Here is a 17280-nt window from a genome sequence, read left to right as displayed (position 1 = left end):
TTTCTACAAATGACCAAACATAGTGCAGACTTGATCTACTGCTGCTTGAACTCGGGAGTTTTGGGAGCAGCTAAAAACCCCATTCAGATTCAGAGTCATGGTGGTATTTTCAGTGTGTGCATTGGACGGGGACAAAAGGCCTACCAATACCCCATAACCCTGAAGCTCAAAAAGCCACTCCGACTATATGAGTGAGAGGAGTCAAAAAGAAGGGGGAAAAATGCCTGTGTGGCACGGCTGGTTAACGCGAGCGTTGCGGGTTAACTTTCAATCCGCAAACCCGCAGCTGGTTTGCGGTGCCAAAAAATAAAAACTGTCAATGTTTATTCAAGTTGATAATGTAAAATAAGCCCGAATAGTGCGTGAAATGCAATCCATTTGCTGCACGCTCAAGCATTTGTAGTGCGATTTCTGCAGCTCGTAATAATCACATTTCACTCTTGTAATTTTTTTAATCAACTGCGAATTCAAACCGATTTATCTGATTTGTGGACAGACATATTAATCTGGGTGAGAACTAATAACATGGCCTAACTTTTCTTTTTCTTCTTCTTTTTCTTTTTTGGACTGAATGGCTGACTGAACAGGCTGGATGTCAGAAGATGTTTGGCATTTGGCAGTGTGTTGTCATTATCCGAGCCGCTGGAGATAGGTTGACAGGGCCACTTCCTTTTGGACAAAACCTTTTCAGCTGAACATTAATGTGAAATGACAGGTGTTAAAAGCCAGTTTGCAGGAAAATAATAATAATGAAAGAGAAAGGTGGGAGTTTTTCAAGGAAAAAAAAAAGAAAGAAAAAAAGAAAAAACCCGCTTATTTTTTCGTGTTTATTTTATCTTATTGCGTGCAACACATTAACAATAATGTTTCTTTTTTTCTCACTTTGTTTCTTTTTTCTGATCTTTAATCTTAATCAGCTAATTAACCGATTTACTTGTACTGACTAATCGATTGTCAAACAATCCTCATACAGCTGGGAGGATGCTCTTCTTCAGCCTGCTTCTGCTTTCTGGGTGAAAGTTGCTCGGTGTCCCCCGCAATGCGATTCTTTTCGTAATCCATCAGACTGGTGATGGGGTGCACTGTGGGTTTATGGGGGGGAAATTAGCATAAATTATGAGTAAATCTGCGTGTGCGTGTGTGTGGTCCCTGGCATTGCAAACCCTCCAAGCGGAAAGGTGGCCCTGGCCAAAAGCTTGAATAGCAATAGCTCAAAATAGGCTTCCCATTTGGTTTTCACATTCATATAATTGACTTATGGATATTTTATACAGTTTTCACCACACCGTCCTCAAGGGTTTATTTGCATTTCTGAAGTACTTTCGAATCTTCTTTACATAAACACAATAGACCTGATTGCCTCATGAAGTTTTAGTTTGAACAGCGCTGTTTGCATTGTGTTGATGTTTTCATATCGTCTACTTCCGTTGTTCAGCTCTGGGCGAAATTAGCTGAGAAAAACTAATAGTGGGCTCATCAACAAACTTGCTCATGGCAAATTATTTTCTATGGCGTGTGCATTTCGCAAACAATGTTAGAGTGTAATTAGGGGAGGAAAGCAAAATGCATTTTCTCAGCATTTTTGCCTATCTGTGAAATCAGCTTTTCATTCAAATCCACATAACAACAATAATAATAATAATGATAATAATAATAATAAGACTGGTCAGCATGCTAAAACACTTTATAGTCATCCTTAAAAAAATAGCTCCTTACGCACATCACTGCGCAAACAGGAATATTATCACGTTTTTAAATCACGCATCTATTTTAGGAAAAACATAAATATTTAAAAGCATTTTATAATGACATAAATTTGCCATGTAGTTCCCTCACATAGCCTACTTGTGAGGTGCAACTGTAAAGCCCGCTGAAGAAGTATTAGCGCATACCTTCACACACTGAGTGCCATCGCAGTTCAATTCCGGTTACCGAGCCTTCTCGCCCCTTTTTCTGTCTTCAAATGGAAATGATTTCCATTGGCCCAAGGTGTCCATGTAAATAGGTGTAAATGAAACCAGATTATGCCTTCCTCCCAGCCCCCTCCTCCCATGGCAATTGTCATGTGATAGCAAAGAGGTGGCACATTAATGGAGCGCCTCTACAGGGGTCTTTTCTGTTCATGTCACTACATAAAACTATCAGATGGTTAGAGGAAGGCCATGGAGGCATACGCTTAGCTAGTCTTATCAAGGACGCCAAATGAAGTCCATTCAGCTCTGCTAGAGGGACAAGCTGACTTACTTTGGAAGAAAGACTCGCAGCAGCCGTCACTCCATAAATGTGCACCGTCCTCGACCGTGTTCGCCTGCACACTGCAGAGGCGCTCAAAGTGGCTGCTTTGCGCACGACCCAACTCCGGCTCTGCCTGCACTGAAACTTTCTGCGGCGGTTGTTTTCATGAAGAGCAGCAGGCTTTCGCCAAGGAATTAAAGGAAGCTACTTTATTATTATTATTATTGTTATAATTGCGTTTGCTGAAAAAATACACCGAGGATGCCTCGTCCGGGGAGAAACACGTACAGCGATCAGAAGCCACCTTACTCCTACATCTCGCTCACTGCCATGGCGATCCAGAGCTGCCCGGAGAAGATGCTGCCACTCAGTGAAATTTACAAGTTCATCATGGATAGATTCCCTTATTACAGAGAAAATACCCAGCGATGGCAGAACTCTCTGCGTCACAACCTGTCATTTAACGACTGTTTCATCAAAATCCCCCGGCGCCCAGATCAACCAGGTAAGGGCAGTTTCTGGGCTCTGCACCCCAACTGCGGGGACATGTTTGAGAATGGAAGTTTTTTGAGGCGCCGCAAAAGGTTCAAAGTGTCGCCCGTGTCTGATCATTTGGCTCCCAGCAAGCAGTCGGATGCTGCCCATTACCTCCAACAGCAAGCCAAGCTGAGACTGAGCGCCCTGGCAGCCACCGGCACACACCTCCCTCAGATGTCAACTTACAACCTCGGAGTGTCTCAGTCATCAACTTTCAAACACCCCTTTGCAATTGAGAACATCATCGCCAGAGAATACAAGGTCCCGGGAAGTCTGGCGTTCTCCACCATGCAGTCCATGTCTGCCGGGTACCCGCTTCACAACCAGCTGACGACAGCCTGGCCCCACATGTACAACACTAGCGTGATTGACACGGCGGCCCCAATATCCATGGCAAGCAGCGACTACAGTGCCTATGGCGTGCCCATAAAATCCCTGTGTCACGGGGGACAGTCCTTACCGGCTATCCCGGTGCCAATCAAGCCCACCCCGACGTCCATGCCCGGTTTCTCGGCGCTACCTCCCCACATCCCCGCGTTTCTATCAAACTCTCCACAGTCTCTGAGCCCGACGTCCCCACAGACAGCGACGAGCCAAAGCAGCCCCGCAACCCCGAGTGAGACTCTGACGAGCCCCTCCACTCTACAGTCTGTGGCTGTGCACTGACCACCTGAACTTTTTCTAGTAAACGAACTGCTGGCTGGCTCCCGGGCCCCTTTACCAAACCCAAAGTTTATATTTTCTGCTGTTGGAATCAAGGCGAGTTGCAGTTTGCATATCGATTTATTTGTGTTCGTGTTGAATGTGTCGCTTTAAATTGTGTCAAGTCCAGCACAGAATCGTACAGCGAAGTATTGCTCTTGAAATCATAAATTATTTGATAGTTCTATTTTTCAGTTTATTTTAAAATGCGAGTGTTGAAAGTGGAGCCACTGAGGGGATCCAATTGGAGGGCTGTGGGGAGGTGGGGGGGAGTTTGTTTTGGCAGCATCAACTCTTATTTGAAGGTGGCTTCCAAATCCCCCCGTTGCAGTTTCTCAGTTCCATCAACTGGCAAAACTTTTGCACCGTTTCTGTGTGACCACTGTAATGTCAATGAAATTGCGAGGCAATGACTTTTTGTTTGCTTTTTTTTATAAAAAGAAAAAAAAATACTGGAATGATGGTTAAGGGTATACCAAATAGGAATAGGGTTTAGATTTCTTCTTACCATCCCTGTAAGAAAAACAAGAAAAAAGAAAGCAAACCGAGTTACGAAATTCTTTTCAATATTGAAAAGTAGAATTTTGAGAAGTCCTCAAAATGCAAGATGTGAATATTGAAAATAACTGATACTAAAAATGTTGTAAAATGCACTTTTTAGTTTTATGTTTTAGATATCTATTTTCCAGAAAATGTTCTGTGAAGCATTTAATTTAAAAGGCTGTGGTGACCATGTGTATCAAATGCTGTAAATTTGTACTTTTTTTTAGGTAAAGCATGCATTTTAAAATTTGTGTTGTTGCTGTTGTTGTTGTTGATGATGACGTGGTTATTGTTGTTGTTTTAATTGTTTTTTTTATTATTATTTTTTTTATTTTTACATTTTTTTTGCAAGCATGCGTGCTTTCGAAAAGTGTGCCAACAGTCTGCAATGAATTGGAAAAAAAATGGTCATCGAAATATTTTCTCATTAAAAGTGAAGTAAACAATCATAATGATTCTGAAGATTTTATCTAAGACGATACGAATTATTATTATTATTATTATTATTATTATTATTATTATTATTATTATTATTATTATTATTATTATTATTATTATTATCACAAATGGCAGCTTTTTTGATAGTGTAAATTTAACTTTTGGGATTTTTTAGATTTCCGCTTAATAATAATAATAATAATAATAATAATCTTTATGCAGAACTGTATGATTTCACGAATTTTATGAATGTGAGAGAGGCAGTGGAGGCTGTGGGCAGAGAAATGAATCGTGCAGCCGATTAGGATGCATGGAGCTGCGATGCCCTGGCCACAGCGCAGACAACCAGGCTCATTCATCAAGCTGAGCTAAACACAATTAGGCCCGACAATAAACATTTAGAAAAGCTGCAAACAGTGTCTAAATTAAGTGTTACATAATTTCGACTTCAGATGTCACAGAGGGTAATTAAATGAACGCCATGTTCATTTTTCCCCCCCTCGTTCCTATAAAAAGAGCATCTGAACGTTTCAACCTTGTGCTGTTTTTTCTATTTCGGGGGACATAATCCAACAGGTTGTGTAAATACAGACGGAGGGAGATACCTACGTAGGCTGCCAAATACGCTTTTTTTTTTTTTTACCTTTTGTGTGTGGGTTTTTTAAAATGTTGAAAAAATAACGTGACGTTTCTGCATCATCTATAGAAAAGCAACAGCCTATTTCGGGGCATTGAGCAAATACATTAGAATTCCGTCACTTTATACAATCCAGTAGATCAAATAAGGGGGCTCGGGCCACTTCATTCTCCCTCATTCACTTGTATTGAAAGTGCAAAGAATAGTAAACTTAGACTGGGCCACCAATGTAGATTTAGCCTTTTTTCAGCAAGACAAAAAGACTGATTTTTCACAAACACATTGCTGACTGGGGAACTAGGAAACGAGCTGCGAGACCCTTTTGGAATTTAAATCCACCCCTCCCCCACGGACTGTTTGTACAACAGTGTTAGCCCCCCACCCATCCACCCATCCACCCACCCACCCCAACTTTGTGCATCTGTGTGTGTGTAACCTTAATTCTGACTCTGGGTGATTAGATATATTTAAACTGGAAGGCCAGATTACAATTTAGAAGCAGATTAATCGGAAAATAATAATTAGGCTTGCATTAAAACCACATTAAGAAATGGAACTTGTTTTTTTTTTTATTAATCAAGTTAAATAAAAAGAAAAAACTCCTAAAACACCTGTTTTACACAAGTGGGGGGTAAAAACAGTACTGTTTTAAGTAGTGCAATATGTATTTATTATATATATATATATATTTATAAATGTTGATTTTTTTATTATTTGAATTTCAGTGTCATTTGTCTTATTTGTACTGCATTGCTAAAAGGTTTATGTAATATAATAATGCAGATAAATGGCTGTAAGGAACTTTTGTGAATAAGAAGTCATTTATTGTTAATACAACCCAAATGGGAAACGCAAACACAACCAGTGTACAAGCAGAAATGCAATATTTTAATGTGCATTTAAATCATGAAACTCTGCCATCCCACAGTTCTGTTTCAGATTCACTGGGTGGTTCAATTTAATTGTATTGGGGGGGTATATAGGTATTTGGTGGGCAGACAATCAGCTCAGTTACAAATATATGAACACTACAAGCTTGAAGAAATGTGCAAATTGATTTAACCTTTCCAAGAGCCAATGGGAGCGTCTAAATCTCCTTGCTTTAAAGTAACAGGTGGGAGGTAAAGAGACACGTCTGACATTTATGACGCTGTAAAAAAAAATCACATTTTTTCATAAACCCATACAAATAGATTATTTTTTCCTTTACTAGCAAACACAAACCCAGCGTTCCCTTCACAAAGCAAATAAATGCCAGTCTTGCTGTTTCGCTCCCTTCAGCAGCACCAGTATGAACTCAGCGGCATAAACCAAGTCTGCATTGTCCTTATTCTCTCAACTATGTTCCACTTATACAAAGAAGAAGGTCATCTTAGGCAGGGGATGAAATATAGACCACATGCAAAACCCCAATGTTGTAGTTTAATTAAAATAATTCATTAAAGTGGAGGCCCAAGGTAATTAGCATGTATAATTTATGATTTGCTTAATGCATGCAGGCAGTGGCCTCTGCAATGAACTCAACTTAACCTCAAGCAGGGAACTGATATGGACAGGGTGCTGTTATTTACTATGTGTTTACTGTTTAGATATTTGTCACGAGGAAGCAAGAAGAAAATCCTGGCTGCTTCCAATGCACACAAACAACTTGTTTCTTCGGTGCTTATCTTGTAGATTTATGCTCAGTCATAAGAGAGGATGTCATATTTGCTGAGGGGAAAATATATTGGGATTTGCTCTCACCTTTACCTGTTTTTTGGGGGGAATATATAATAGCATTTATTCAGCTGGTCACTACTGTTGAAAATAGTTTATGCTGCCTGTTTGAGCTGACAGAATGAGGACATATATGTACACCACAAGGTAACTCTTCCTCGCTCCCACTGCAGACTGCCAGAAGTGGCTTTTAGAAGAAGCAAAATAATCACCGATAGACAAAATTTGCATTAATTATACTCAGCAAAATGTCAGTGCTTGACAAGCGTTTGGCATTTTGTAGCATGGCTAGTGGCTTTATTTTATTATTCCTTGCAAGTATGTGCAATTTTTATTTAAAAAAAACAAACAGTAAAACAAATATTTTCAGATGGAGCTGTGGACCATGGTAAACAGGTTTATTTTAGTGGTAAGCAGGGCAACTTGAAGCTCTCCTGATGGGTAAAAGAGGAGCTGTGGAATAAAAAAAAATCCCTATTTTCAGACATTTTTGACTGAGTCTCTTTTAAACTTGAGAGCTTGAGGCCAGTTAGGGATTTATCCCAAGGTTTAATCCCTGGAAAATAAAGAAGATAAGCTCATATGTTTAGCTTATAATAAGTGCTGGAATTAGATTTTACAACTTTCAAGACGTACTCCCGACTTACACATTATCAACAGTATTTGGTCAAATCCTGAGTCATAATGTGTGTGACTCCCAGGCTAAATACATTACATGGCTGTGTCGCAGGGCAAAGGGCAGGTATAGCGGGCAGCTGGAGCGAGAGAGACGGGGGGAATGCAGCAACATTCAAGGCTGGCTCAGCCAAACACCCATGTGTGCATGAAATTAGAGTGTCAACATCTGATTCATGCTGCTGGGTGGTGACTGTGAAACAAATTATGTCAGCGGGTGGCAGCGGCGAAATTCCACTGAGCTGCAGCAGACGGTGGCTGTGCGGAAGTTATAGGCCATCGAGTCTGTTTTATAAACTGCGGTGAAACTTTTTTACGCCATAAAGTTTATGCGGTTCAGATCATATTCTCACTCACATCACAGCGATGGTGTTTCCAGCATAGAGGCAGATGTTGTAAAGGAGATTCAGTGGTTCTAGGAAATGAGGTGATAATTGATATTCAAGATAAGAAAGCTTATTGTGACAGGCTGTGAGGTGCAAATGGGTCCTTATTGTTACACTGTCAGCACAGTTTTTCTGAATTATATATGTATGTTCATATATATGTGTGTTTATAAGTAGAACCCCTTTTCTGTACAATATATTTTTCTGATTCTGTATAATTCCATATATTTCTTCTGATTCAAGCTAACTTGAATAATAAATTGAATAATATACATATGGATTAGCTGTTACAGTCTATCGTGTAGTCACAGTCACTGACAGATTTCCTATTTTCATTTTACAATATGTAATGTAACGCCATGACACCTCTATATGTAGTTGGATCACTTGTTTTTGCCTGAGTGTGTGCAACTGTTGGGCGGGTTGAGACAAGGTGAGAAACACAACCGACACAGAACTATTCATCAAATTTCAAGCTTCACACTGTCATCCTGAACTTTAAGCAACTGCGTGTGACTCACGACTTAGTTATGTTGCATTTTGGCGCATAAAGGGGTTCAGCAAGTAGCTGAACACATATCTAATCCTATTAAATGAATTACAGATTTTTAAATGCGTTTTTACTCCCCAGTTTTTGGTAATTGGCATGCCTGTGAAGGGCGTGTTTGGGGATTCAAAATATCTGCTCTGTCCCAGCTTGCCTTGTGTATCCTAATGAATCTGTTGGATCGGCGATATTTATCAAATTCTGCTTTCAAAAAAATGGCACTGTGAGAGATTTCACCAAATGCTTGTCATGCAGAGCTTCATTGTGGGAAGCCAGTAAACTCCCTGCAAACAATCTGCTTTAATGAAGTTGCTTAACGGATTTGGCGCTGCAATGTTTTGCTTCTCGAGTGCTTTAGCTGTTAGGTGTCAGAACTGTAACTGATTCTGTGGATTTTAGCAGGCTGCTATTTCCCCTTTTAAATGTGGGATGAAAAGCTAATTTATCACCTTTCCTTGGGATCTTATCGTACTCTCTCCAGCCGTAAACTAACACTTACAGAGGACTTCAAAGGTGCAATAGGTAGCAGAGGTGAGAAACGCACATACATGCACTCAGGGCTGATTTCTTCCACACAAAAAAGAGAAAAAAAAAAGATGGAGCTGATTAGCAGGAGTGCGCAACAAGCCCCGTGGGGCAGCAGCTGGAGGAGAACTCCCAGTGGGAGCAGGGAGAGGTGTAAGTTTTGACAGCTCCTGTCTCTCCCCTCTGGATAGTGCGGGGTCAGGGCACCCTCAGCGGGCCTGGGCTCAGTGCCTGGTAGGAAATCGTCAGTAATTGCCATTCAGCCAGGGGGACAGAAACCGAGACAACAATAACCAGTGAAGAACATACAGCCCATTTCCTCTTTGTCTTAATGTATTTGAGGAGAGGATGCTACCTCCTCTCAACCAGAACAAAGCTGCAATAAAGTTCTCACAATCAAATCCAGTCTTCCAGAAGTTGTTGAGGAAGACGGGAGCTCTGGCGTGGCCAGCTGATGCTGTGCACTTGTAGCCTTTCCTACCCCAGAGAAGGCCCAGATGGGCTGTTTGTTGTTGCATAACAAGACTGCATTGTTTTGTTAATGTAACTTCATCTGTCTTTGATCTAATCTCATGGTGTCATGGCCGGTGTGAAAATCCCCATTAAGTGCATGATCCAGCACTATGCTCTTTGTGATTGTGATAATCTTCTGCATTGAAATTCCACTTTGTTCCTTTGTTTCTTTGTTAGCGAACACAATGCGAGGTTAATTAGCAGCCACTGGTAACCTCTGCGTTCCTGGATACTTCATCACAGCTGAAGTGTACTCTTCACTGGGAAACGGGGGCCCGCTGGCACTAACAAGACCAAACACGAGGGCTTGAGCCAATTGAAAGTAAGCAGAATACAAACGCGGCAGTAAGTTAATCCCTTTCAGACTAACGCACGGGGCCCCAAAAGTATAAACTGTAATTGTCTCTCCTTCACATCATTAATTGCTCTCATCATTGTTTTCCTTTCCCGAAGTGAAAACACACAAAGGAAAAACTGACTAAACCGGCGCCGCATCACAATATATTTACAGACGAGGCTGCAGTGGTCGCATTTGTCAAACATTAAAAGATGTTAATTCGGTTATTATCCAATTCCAAGGTGTCATAGTGCAATTTTCATTCTTCCGTGGTGCAGAAGCTCTAAGCATGGTGCATTTATCTGCAATATTGCCCTTCCGCCACTTCAGATCTCCCCATTCCCTGGTGGTCTAATTTATGTTAAGTCACAAACCTCCCCTATGGCTGTTTTGAAATGTTCAGAATGGAGACTGTGTGCTCCAGGTTTATGCCAGTGCCACAATCCCCTGTGTAATTGTTCTCTATGGGAAAGCACATCTCAGTGAAACCATCTGCAAGTCCATGGGGCAGTTTCCTAAGAATGAGTGGACTTCTTAGGGGGTTCCACAGCAATCCAGTTTCTCTTGTGAAGCAAGTAATTAATTCAAATCTCAGGAAGTCAATAGCTGCCTGGATCAGAGGCATGTAGCACGCAGCTGCTGATACCTCCGAACACACCGCTTGTCCTCTCAGGAAGTCGCCGGACAAAAAGGTCACAATGGGCTCACACACCCATACAAGGCTCACATAACGCCACTTTTTCTTTAAAAAACACAATTTTTGTGTACTCTTATCATATGGTGCACTTCATTAGTCTAATTGTCATGACGATAAGAGTCACAAATACACTTGGGAACTGGGATTCTTTATGAATGATGTAATATCCTGTCAATAAATGAGCTTTCAAGGTTCATTTGATCCTCTAGCTATAATTATTTATCTGCTGCTGATCACTTTGTTCCTGACAATAAAAGAAAAAATAACCTGCCCTATAACTGGCTTGCCATCATTTAAAATACTGGATTGAATGTGACCTCCCAAATAGTCCGAATTGTTTTCGTCTAGAGTTGAGTTTCCAAAGAAGTTTTTGTGTGGCAGCTTTTGTGATGATGCATTCAAAAAGTGGTTGTTCTTCTCATTTTCTGCTTTTTTTTTGGCTCATTAAATTCATTAAGAAAAGTGCAGAATGATGAAATGTGATGAAAGAGCCAGGGAAGCACTTTAAGAACCAAAAATGAACATCGCTTGCTTGCTTGCCGCCTCCATCTTTCTTTTCTGCAAGCTGCAAAGTAGAGCAGACGAGAACAATGAGTTACTTAAAGTTATTTACGCCTGAAGTTGACCGGCTGTGCTTCACGTTACTGGATCGCTCTGGTGAGCAGAAACTGAAGGTGCTGGACTGTCCGCACCGCCTCACACATGAAATCAAAGTTTAGTCTCTTCCACTTGCGTGCATGATCTCCAAGCTGTCAAATCAGAAGTCAGTAGGAGGAGGAGGACGGTTAGGTGTGTGGGGAGTAAAAGCCTCTGATTCACAGGCAGTAAACTTCTCGCTTTCCTTTTTCTCAAGATGGGGCAGGGCCAGGATAAATGCCTTTCTGGGCTGCTCCCCTACAGCTCATTGTTATCCAGCCCATGGAGGAAGCCACTGCTGTGCTTCCAGCCTGTCTCTGACAACAAGTGTAAATAAGGCTCTAAATAACAAACAGAAGGCATGCAAGTCTGTGTGTGTCACAGTGAGCTTCTCAGGGCTCTGCTTTAGCCCCGCACTGGCTACCTTAATGACTCTGTCAAAGGGAGCGTGCAATGGTCTGCTAATTTCTTATCTTTGGCATCATTAGATGGAAGTGTAGTGGACTAATGAAATAAGAAGCCAGTATGTACGTGTGTGTATGTGTGTCACGGATTATCAACTGACTGTAAAAGAACTTGGCAAGACACAAATAAAAATATGATACATGTCATATGGTATTTAAAGGTGATTTGCACTGTAGACAGGGCTACTATGAAAATTACATTTCGCAACATGTCAGCCTTTGGAACAGCTTTCTTTTGCAACTCTAGCTTGTTCTTAGGTAGTTTGATGAGCAAATTGTGGGAAATAACTCAATGCAGAATGATTGGTGCTGTATATGGACCCTGCAGCAGTGAATGAATTATATGCCTTATTTATGATTCACTTTCTGGGCATGTCAAGTAATTATAAAGAGCTACGGTCACACCGGATTCCTAGCTTTGCCTTATGTTTCACTCTTTAAGTTCTTCTTTCCTTGCCAAAAGACTGCTGCCCTCAACACTTGTCAATACTTGTTAACATTTTTGTTTGCATATGATTTTCTAACTAAGTCCTCATGGTGTCACCCAAGTCTCCTTCCACTTGACCTTTGGCAGTCAGGAGCCCTGCTTCTTACTACGTGAAGTGTGTGTTGTGCTGCTTGATTGAGAGCCCTCGAGCATATCAGCAAGTTATCAGTTTGCCTCCTTCCGACGTCCTCCCTGGTTTTGGCGAGAGCATTGTGCAGAGCCCGGGTAAAGGGCTTGTCCTTCTGGCCACAAATCAGTGGAGAAAGCGAGCTCGCATCTTCAAAGGGTGGGCTTCTCACTGTGATTTACAGCCCCCACAGAGACAAAGTTAGGCACGGCCACTGTCTCTGCACCTGGGCCTTTATCAAGCGGCCAGGATGAGCTCTTTGCAGAAGACATTCAAATGTACAAGGAGCAGATTAGGCTGACTCAATCTTCTTTTGCCCGGGGAGAGAGGGAGAGAGAGGGAGAGAGAGGGAGGGAGAGCAGGAGAGAGAAAAGAAAGAGAAGTGACTGACTTCAAAAAGACCTCTTTCCCTCTGCTTCTTGAATGAGTGAAAGAGTTTGGGAGTGAAAACAGCCTTGTGTATTCGAAGTGCTAATTCACAACTTATTCCTCTAATACACTCATGAGCACTTTTAATTGTGTTAGTTCACATTCCAAAGACATGTTTGTAGCTTTTAATTGGAGGTCTCTTTGAAATCATTGAAATGTATGACTTGTGGGGCCAACTTAAACAGTTCTTATGTGCTTGGCTTTGGAGGCTGCATGGCTGCTTTTCATTCCCATGCCTGGGTGGCACCCAAATATTGGCTGTTAGAGTAAAAGTGGTCCTGAGACAACGTAAACATGGGTTTAAATAAGAAGAAATCTTTTGAACTTTTACAAGTTATTAAAACGTCTGGCACAGGTTTTGGTAACCTTTCTTTTTCTCTTTTGAAAGACTAACAAAGATTTTTTTCTAACTTGACATTTTTTTGTTGATTTTCAAGAGCAAATAGCAACACTACAACCTTTAGAGGAAGGTATTTAGGTATAAGTTTGGTATCATATAACTAGATGCAAGTGCAATGCATGCAGAAATTGGGAAAATTGAGAATTTCACTTTTTGTGTTGAAATCTTTTAAGCTAAATAAATGAAAGCGTAAAGATGGCGCTGATGTGTAAGTGTGTGTGTTTGTATGTGTGTATTTTTGCACAGACGGGGTGGGGTGCGGAGGGGCCGCAGCATATCTCTCTGTCAATCTTCACACATGTCCGCCGTGTTCAATGGAATCTGGCAACGTCTGCAAGTCTCAGTTACTTTCTTCCGATAAACTATGGACTCCTTTCTCCTTGAATGATTTTTTTCTTAAGCCATTCTGCCTTCCACTCCTGAATCATCCTTTAATCCAGAGAAAAGACCCGGAGAACTGGCTGTCATTTAATGCTGCCACTGCCAGGACTCTTAGCTTAAATAAAGTCAGTGTAGCATGAATCTAATTCTGTGGATGTATGGGCCTGGGACGGTGAATGTTGCGTCTGGAGAGCCAGTCCCCCCTCCTCAAAACCTCAGTGTGGATGCCTGGCGACTGCACAGTTACCCACAGTGAAAGGACCACCCACTTAGGATTGAGAGGGGATTTGAAGCTTCCCTGCCTGCTCATTCCTTTCCAGGCCTTTCGGATACTGTTTGAGCTCATCCAGTTGTGCCACTCTTACCATTATTGTATGGCTTTCTGCAGGCAAGTGTCAATCATTAATCTTAGGCTTATATCTGTGTGTGTCTTGAAGTACTTGATAACTTTAAGTGTACTTTATTAGGTCAGACTAGTCAAATATGTTGAGTGTAACAATACAACATGTTTCTGTTCAGATATTAGCGGCAGAAATATTTGACAGAAAGAGCTAAACAGAAATTTCCTTTCAAAAAAGCGCTTTCTGAAATTTCAGCGTTTGTTGTGAAGCAGTTTTCCCAAACGTTTGTCTCGTTTGAATTCCACTGTGCCAGACGCAGCGTCCCGGGAGCTTCCCTCTCTGCTTTTGCCAGATTTTCTTTGAGGTCTTGTATATTTGGATTTCCCGCTTCACTGCTCCACCCCAACGTGTTCATTTCCAACTGCCCATCTCCATTTACAACCTGTTTTTATCAACTTTTTTCACAAAGCGCAACAAAACAGAGGGAGGAGAGTCTCGCTGCTTGTAGGGGGGGCTAACACAGCCGGGAACATTGTCCATGAACTTCTCCTCATCTCCATCCCCCAGTGTTATAGACAAACAATCCTTTCCATATGCAGTGGAAGGGGTCATGGCGTTAACAGAAGGAGGAATGCTTTGGGGAGAAAATATTGTTCAGCAATGACACAGAAGTAATTTGGGTCTCACTGAGTGATTTCATCAGGACCCTTTGTTGCCTCAAAGTGTTTGACCCAGAGGTCCCTGTCAGCCCTGTTGTTAATGGGAGCCAATGCAGAGTGACAGCCCCAGAAAGTAAAACATTTTACTACTAATAGTGGGCCTCCAGAGGCTTAGGCATAAATATTTAAGCTCTTCTCTCTTGTCCCAAATACTGGGGGGTCTCCATGGTGTATTTATCTGTAATACAAGGAAAAAAGAGCAAATATATCTGCTTGATGCTTCTATACCAGCTTGTTGGTATTTTAGTTTTGTTTTAGAAAACACAGTATGTTAAGTGCAACTTTTTGTTTATCCAGAAATCGCAACCATGCAGTCATCCTGTTAACGTTCACTAAGCCTCTCACGGCTGCATAAGCGCAAATATAAGCTTTTTAAAAACACTAATCTAATCATTAATAAGGACTGAGGAGATTTCCCTAATATAGCCCCGCATGAAGAAAAGCTACTAGCTTTGGCCTTTTCCTCAAAGTAAACTTCATTAAAAAGGCTATGTGGTTTGTGAAGGTGGTCTGACGTGCCTTGAATGATGGTCTCCACAAACAAAGCTGCTACACAAGCCATCGAATTATCTCTGTCAAACTTTGGCGTAATCTGAGCTGATCCTCTTAAAAATATTTAAATGAAAACATTTGCACATCAATGGGCTCCATGGCAACCCTGTGTGTATTCTTCTTCGGGGTGCCTCTTTAACACCGAGCTTTAGAAAACCACATCTCCTCTGTTGTGTTGACAAACAACAAAACAAACAATATTAAATGGAGGAGCTGGAGTTTTTCACATCATTGATGGATAGAGGGGGTCTAAAAGAGGCTGAAGGAACCCACGCTGAATGAATGCTCAAGTTTGAGACACTGGTAATTATATGATTGGTGCTTTTGGGATGTGTCGTTATACATGGGCTATAAACCAGACCGAGGGCATTTTGAATAAGATGACCAAGGTTGTGAGAGTGAATCTAATTCAGGACTCTTCATAAGTATTCACTGAGCTGCCTCATCAGTACTTTATTGCTGGATATTATTGCTCTCCCTGGTGAGGCCTGCGAGGAGCACCTCTCCCCCTAGTGGCAGAAAATAAATCAGTCTCTTGGACCTAAAATCCATCTCCCTGCTCAGGTCTGTCTCCTCTACCCGAGCAGCTCTCGCTGGCTTCTGAATACATTACAAAACAGTGGGCGCCACTGCTGCAGCAAAATGTGATTATGTTTGTGAAAATAATAGCGCTTCTTCAGTACTTCCTCTGCACGCTGTGTAATGGGCGATGTATTAATATAGCTTGTGGCTTAATTGGGTTTTGGATGGTAGATTAATTAATTTGTGGCTAATAGGCACAAACACGAGAAAACAAACTTCTTTACTCTAAGCTCGGGCTCGCTCATGTATCTAAGTAAGTAATGTAAATTATGCAGATTGTGTTGATTATTCTGACAAAGAGGTTTTTGTAAGAAGTGCTTTAAAAGATTACAGTCTTCCTGGCATTTTATCAATTGTTCACTTCCATAAATAAGCTGCAGTTTTGAATTATTAGTCTGCTTTGCTCTAACAAATATTGGGCGCTGATTAATGACACAGGCTGTTTGTAAGTGAAATAATATCATCAGTTTTACAATACAATAGCATCCGGACTATAAAAAATACCACGAATACACTGCTGTACAACAGAGCACGATATAATACAAATACAGGTCTTTGTAGAGATACTAATACTGTCACTCTTTTGTAAGAATGACAGTATTAGTATCGCTTTTCATACAATGCAGGATTTATTCCAAACACTAATTATACTTTCTTGTCCTTTTAATCTGCACTTTTATCTGCAGCTTTCCCAGAAGAAACTGGATCCATGATGCAATTGGAAAATAAAAAAAGATATGAGGTTCAGCTCAGCCTTGTAACTCTGTTGCAATCCATGCCTGCGAACTGATAGCTTCCAGAAATAGAGCCCTCTGGTCTTCTGCATAAAATGTGCTTTAATCAGCAGAACATCAATTAACAGTTGGAAATAAAATGTCACCTTGGTGTTTCAGGGCGAGAAGGCTTCTCCTTTCAAGCTTTCATTTAGGAAACCTTAAAAATCTTTTTTTTTTTCTTTATGGTAATTTTGTGATTGTGCTGTGTGCTAATGCTCTTCTCATTTGCCGGGGCGTTAATTATGTTTGCAAAGTTTTAAAACTCAACACAGCAATTAAAGCCAAACAGATGTAACCGCAAAATGTCAGTATTCAAATATGTTTTTCCAGAGCTCTTGTTAATCTAAGTTTTGAATTAGGAAATGTCGACAAAGATGTTCTTTTAACACCGGCCGCGGACGGGCTAGGCAGATGATTTGAATGTTAATGCTGCTTTAAAATCAACGTGAATGTGATGCACAGACTTAAACAACTATAAAACATATTTGCAGTGGTAAACAGTTAATTGCCCTTCAAAGCAATTCAAGCAATTGGTTACACTTACAGCTAAATTAGATGACTGATTCTTGTTTTGCACTGTGAAATGAGAGCACACACATGCTAAGACATGACCATTTGTGGGATACCAGATTTTTATGTATCATATTTAAATCTCTTTTGTCAAATAAAGACATCTATGCAAATGTTTCAGTGTGAGGTCAGGCCTCTATCCATTTCCCCCGGACGATATGGCCCAAATAATGTCACTAGATCTTTTAACTTAAAATGCAGGATGTATATGACACTATGCTGAGGTAGGACTGTGCAGCATATATCAGCCAAATCCTGCCCATGTGATAATTCTCCGAAGTTAAACAGCCATAAAAGGCTTGAGAACTCTGACCTTCACAATCTAACT

The 17280-nt window shown here is 41.0% G+C and overlaps 1 protein-coding gene across 1 annotated transcript; it reads left to right on the top strand.

Moving 5' to 3' along the window:
• Positions 1 to 2111: 2111 nt before the first annotated feature.
• On the top strand, positions 2112 to 3510 carry foxb1a (forkhead box B1a). The gene has a single exon (XM_031747302.2). The coding sequence runs from the start codon at positions 2497 to 2499 to the stop codon at positions 3436 to 3438; it is 942 nt and encodes a 313-aa protein (XP_031603162.1). The 5' UTR covers positions 2112 to 2496; the 3' UTR covers positions 3439 to 3510.
• The last annotated feature ends 13770 nt before the right edge of the window (positions 3511 to 17280 follow it).

Source organism: Oreochromis aureus, linkage group 7 (assembly GCF_013358895.1).
Source record: "Oreochromis aureus strain Israel breed Guangdong linkage group 7, ZZ_aureus, whole genome shotgun sequence".
NCBI lineage: Eukaryota > Metazoa > Chordata > Actinopteri > Cichliformes > Cichlidae > Oreochromis > Oreochromis aureus.
Note: the sequence above shows the minus strand (reverse complement) of the source record. Positions and strands in the feature narration are given on the sequence as shown.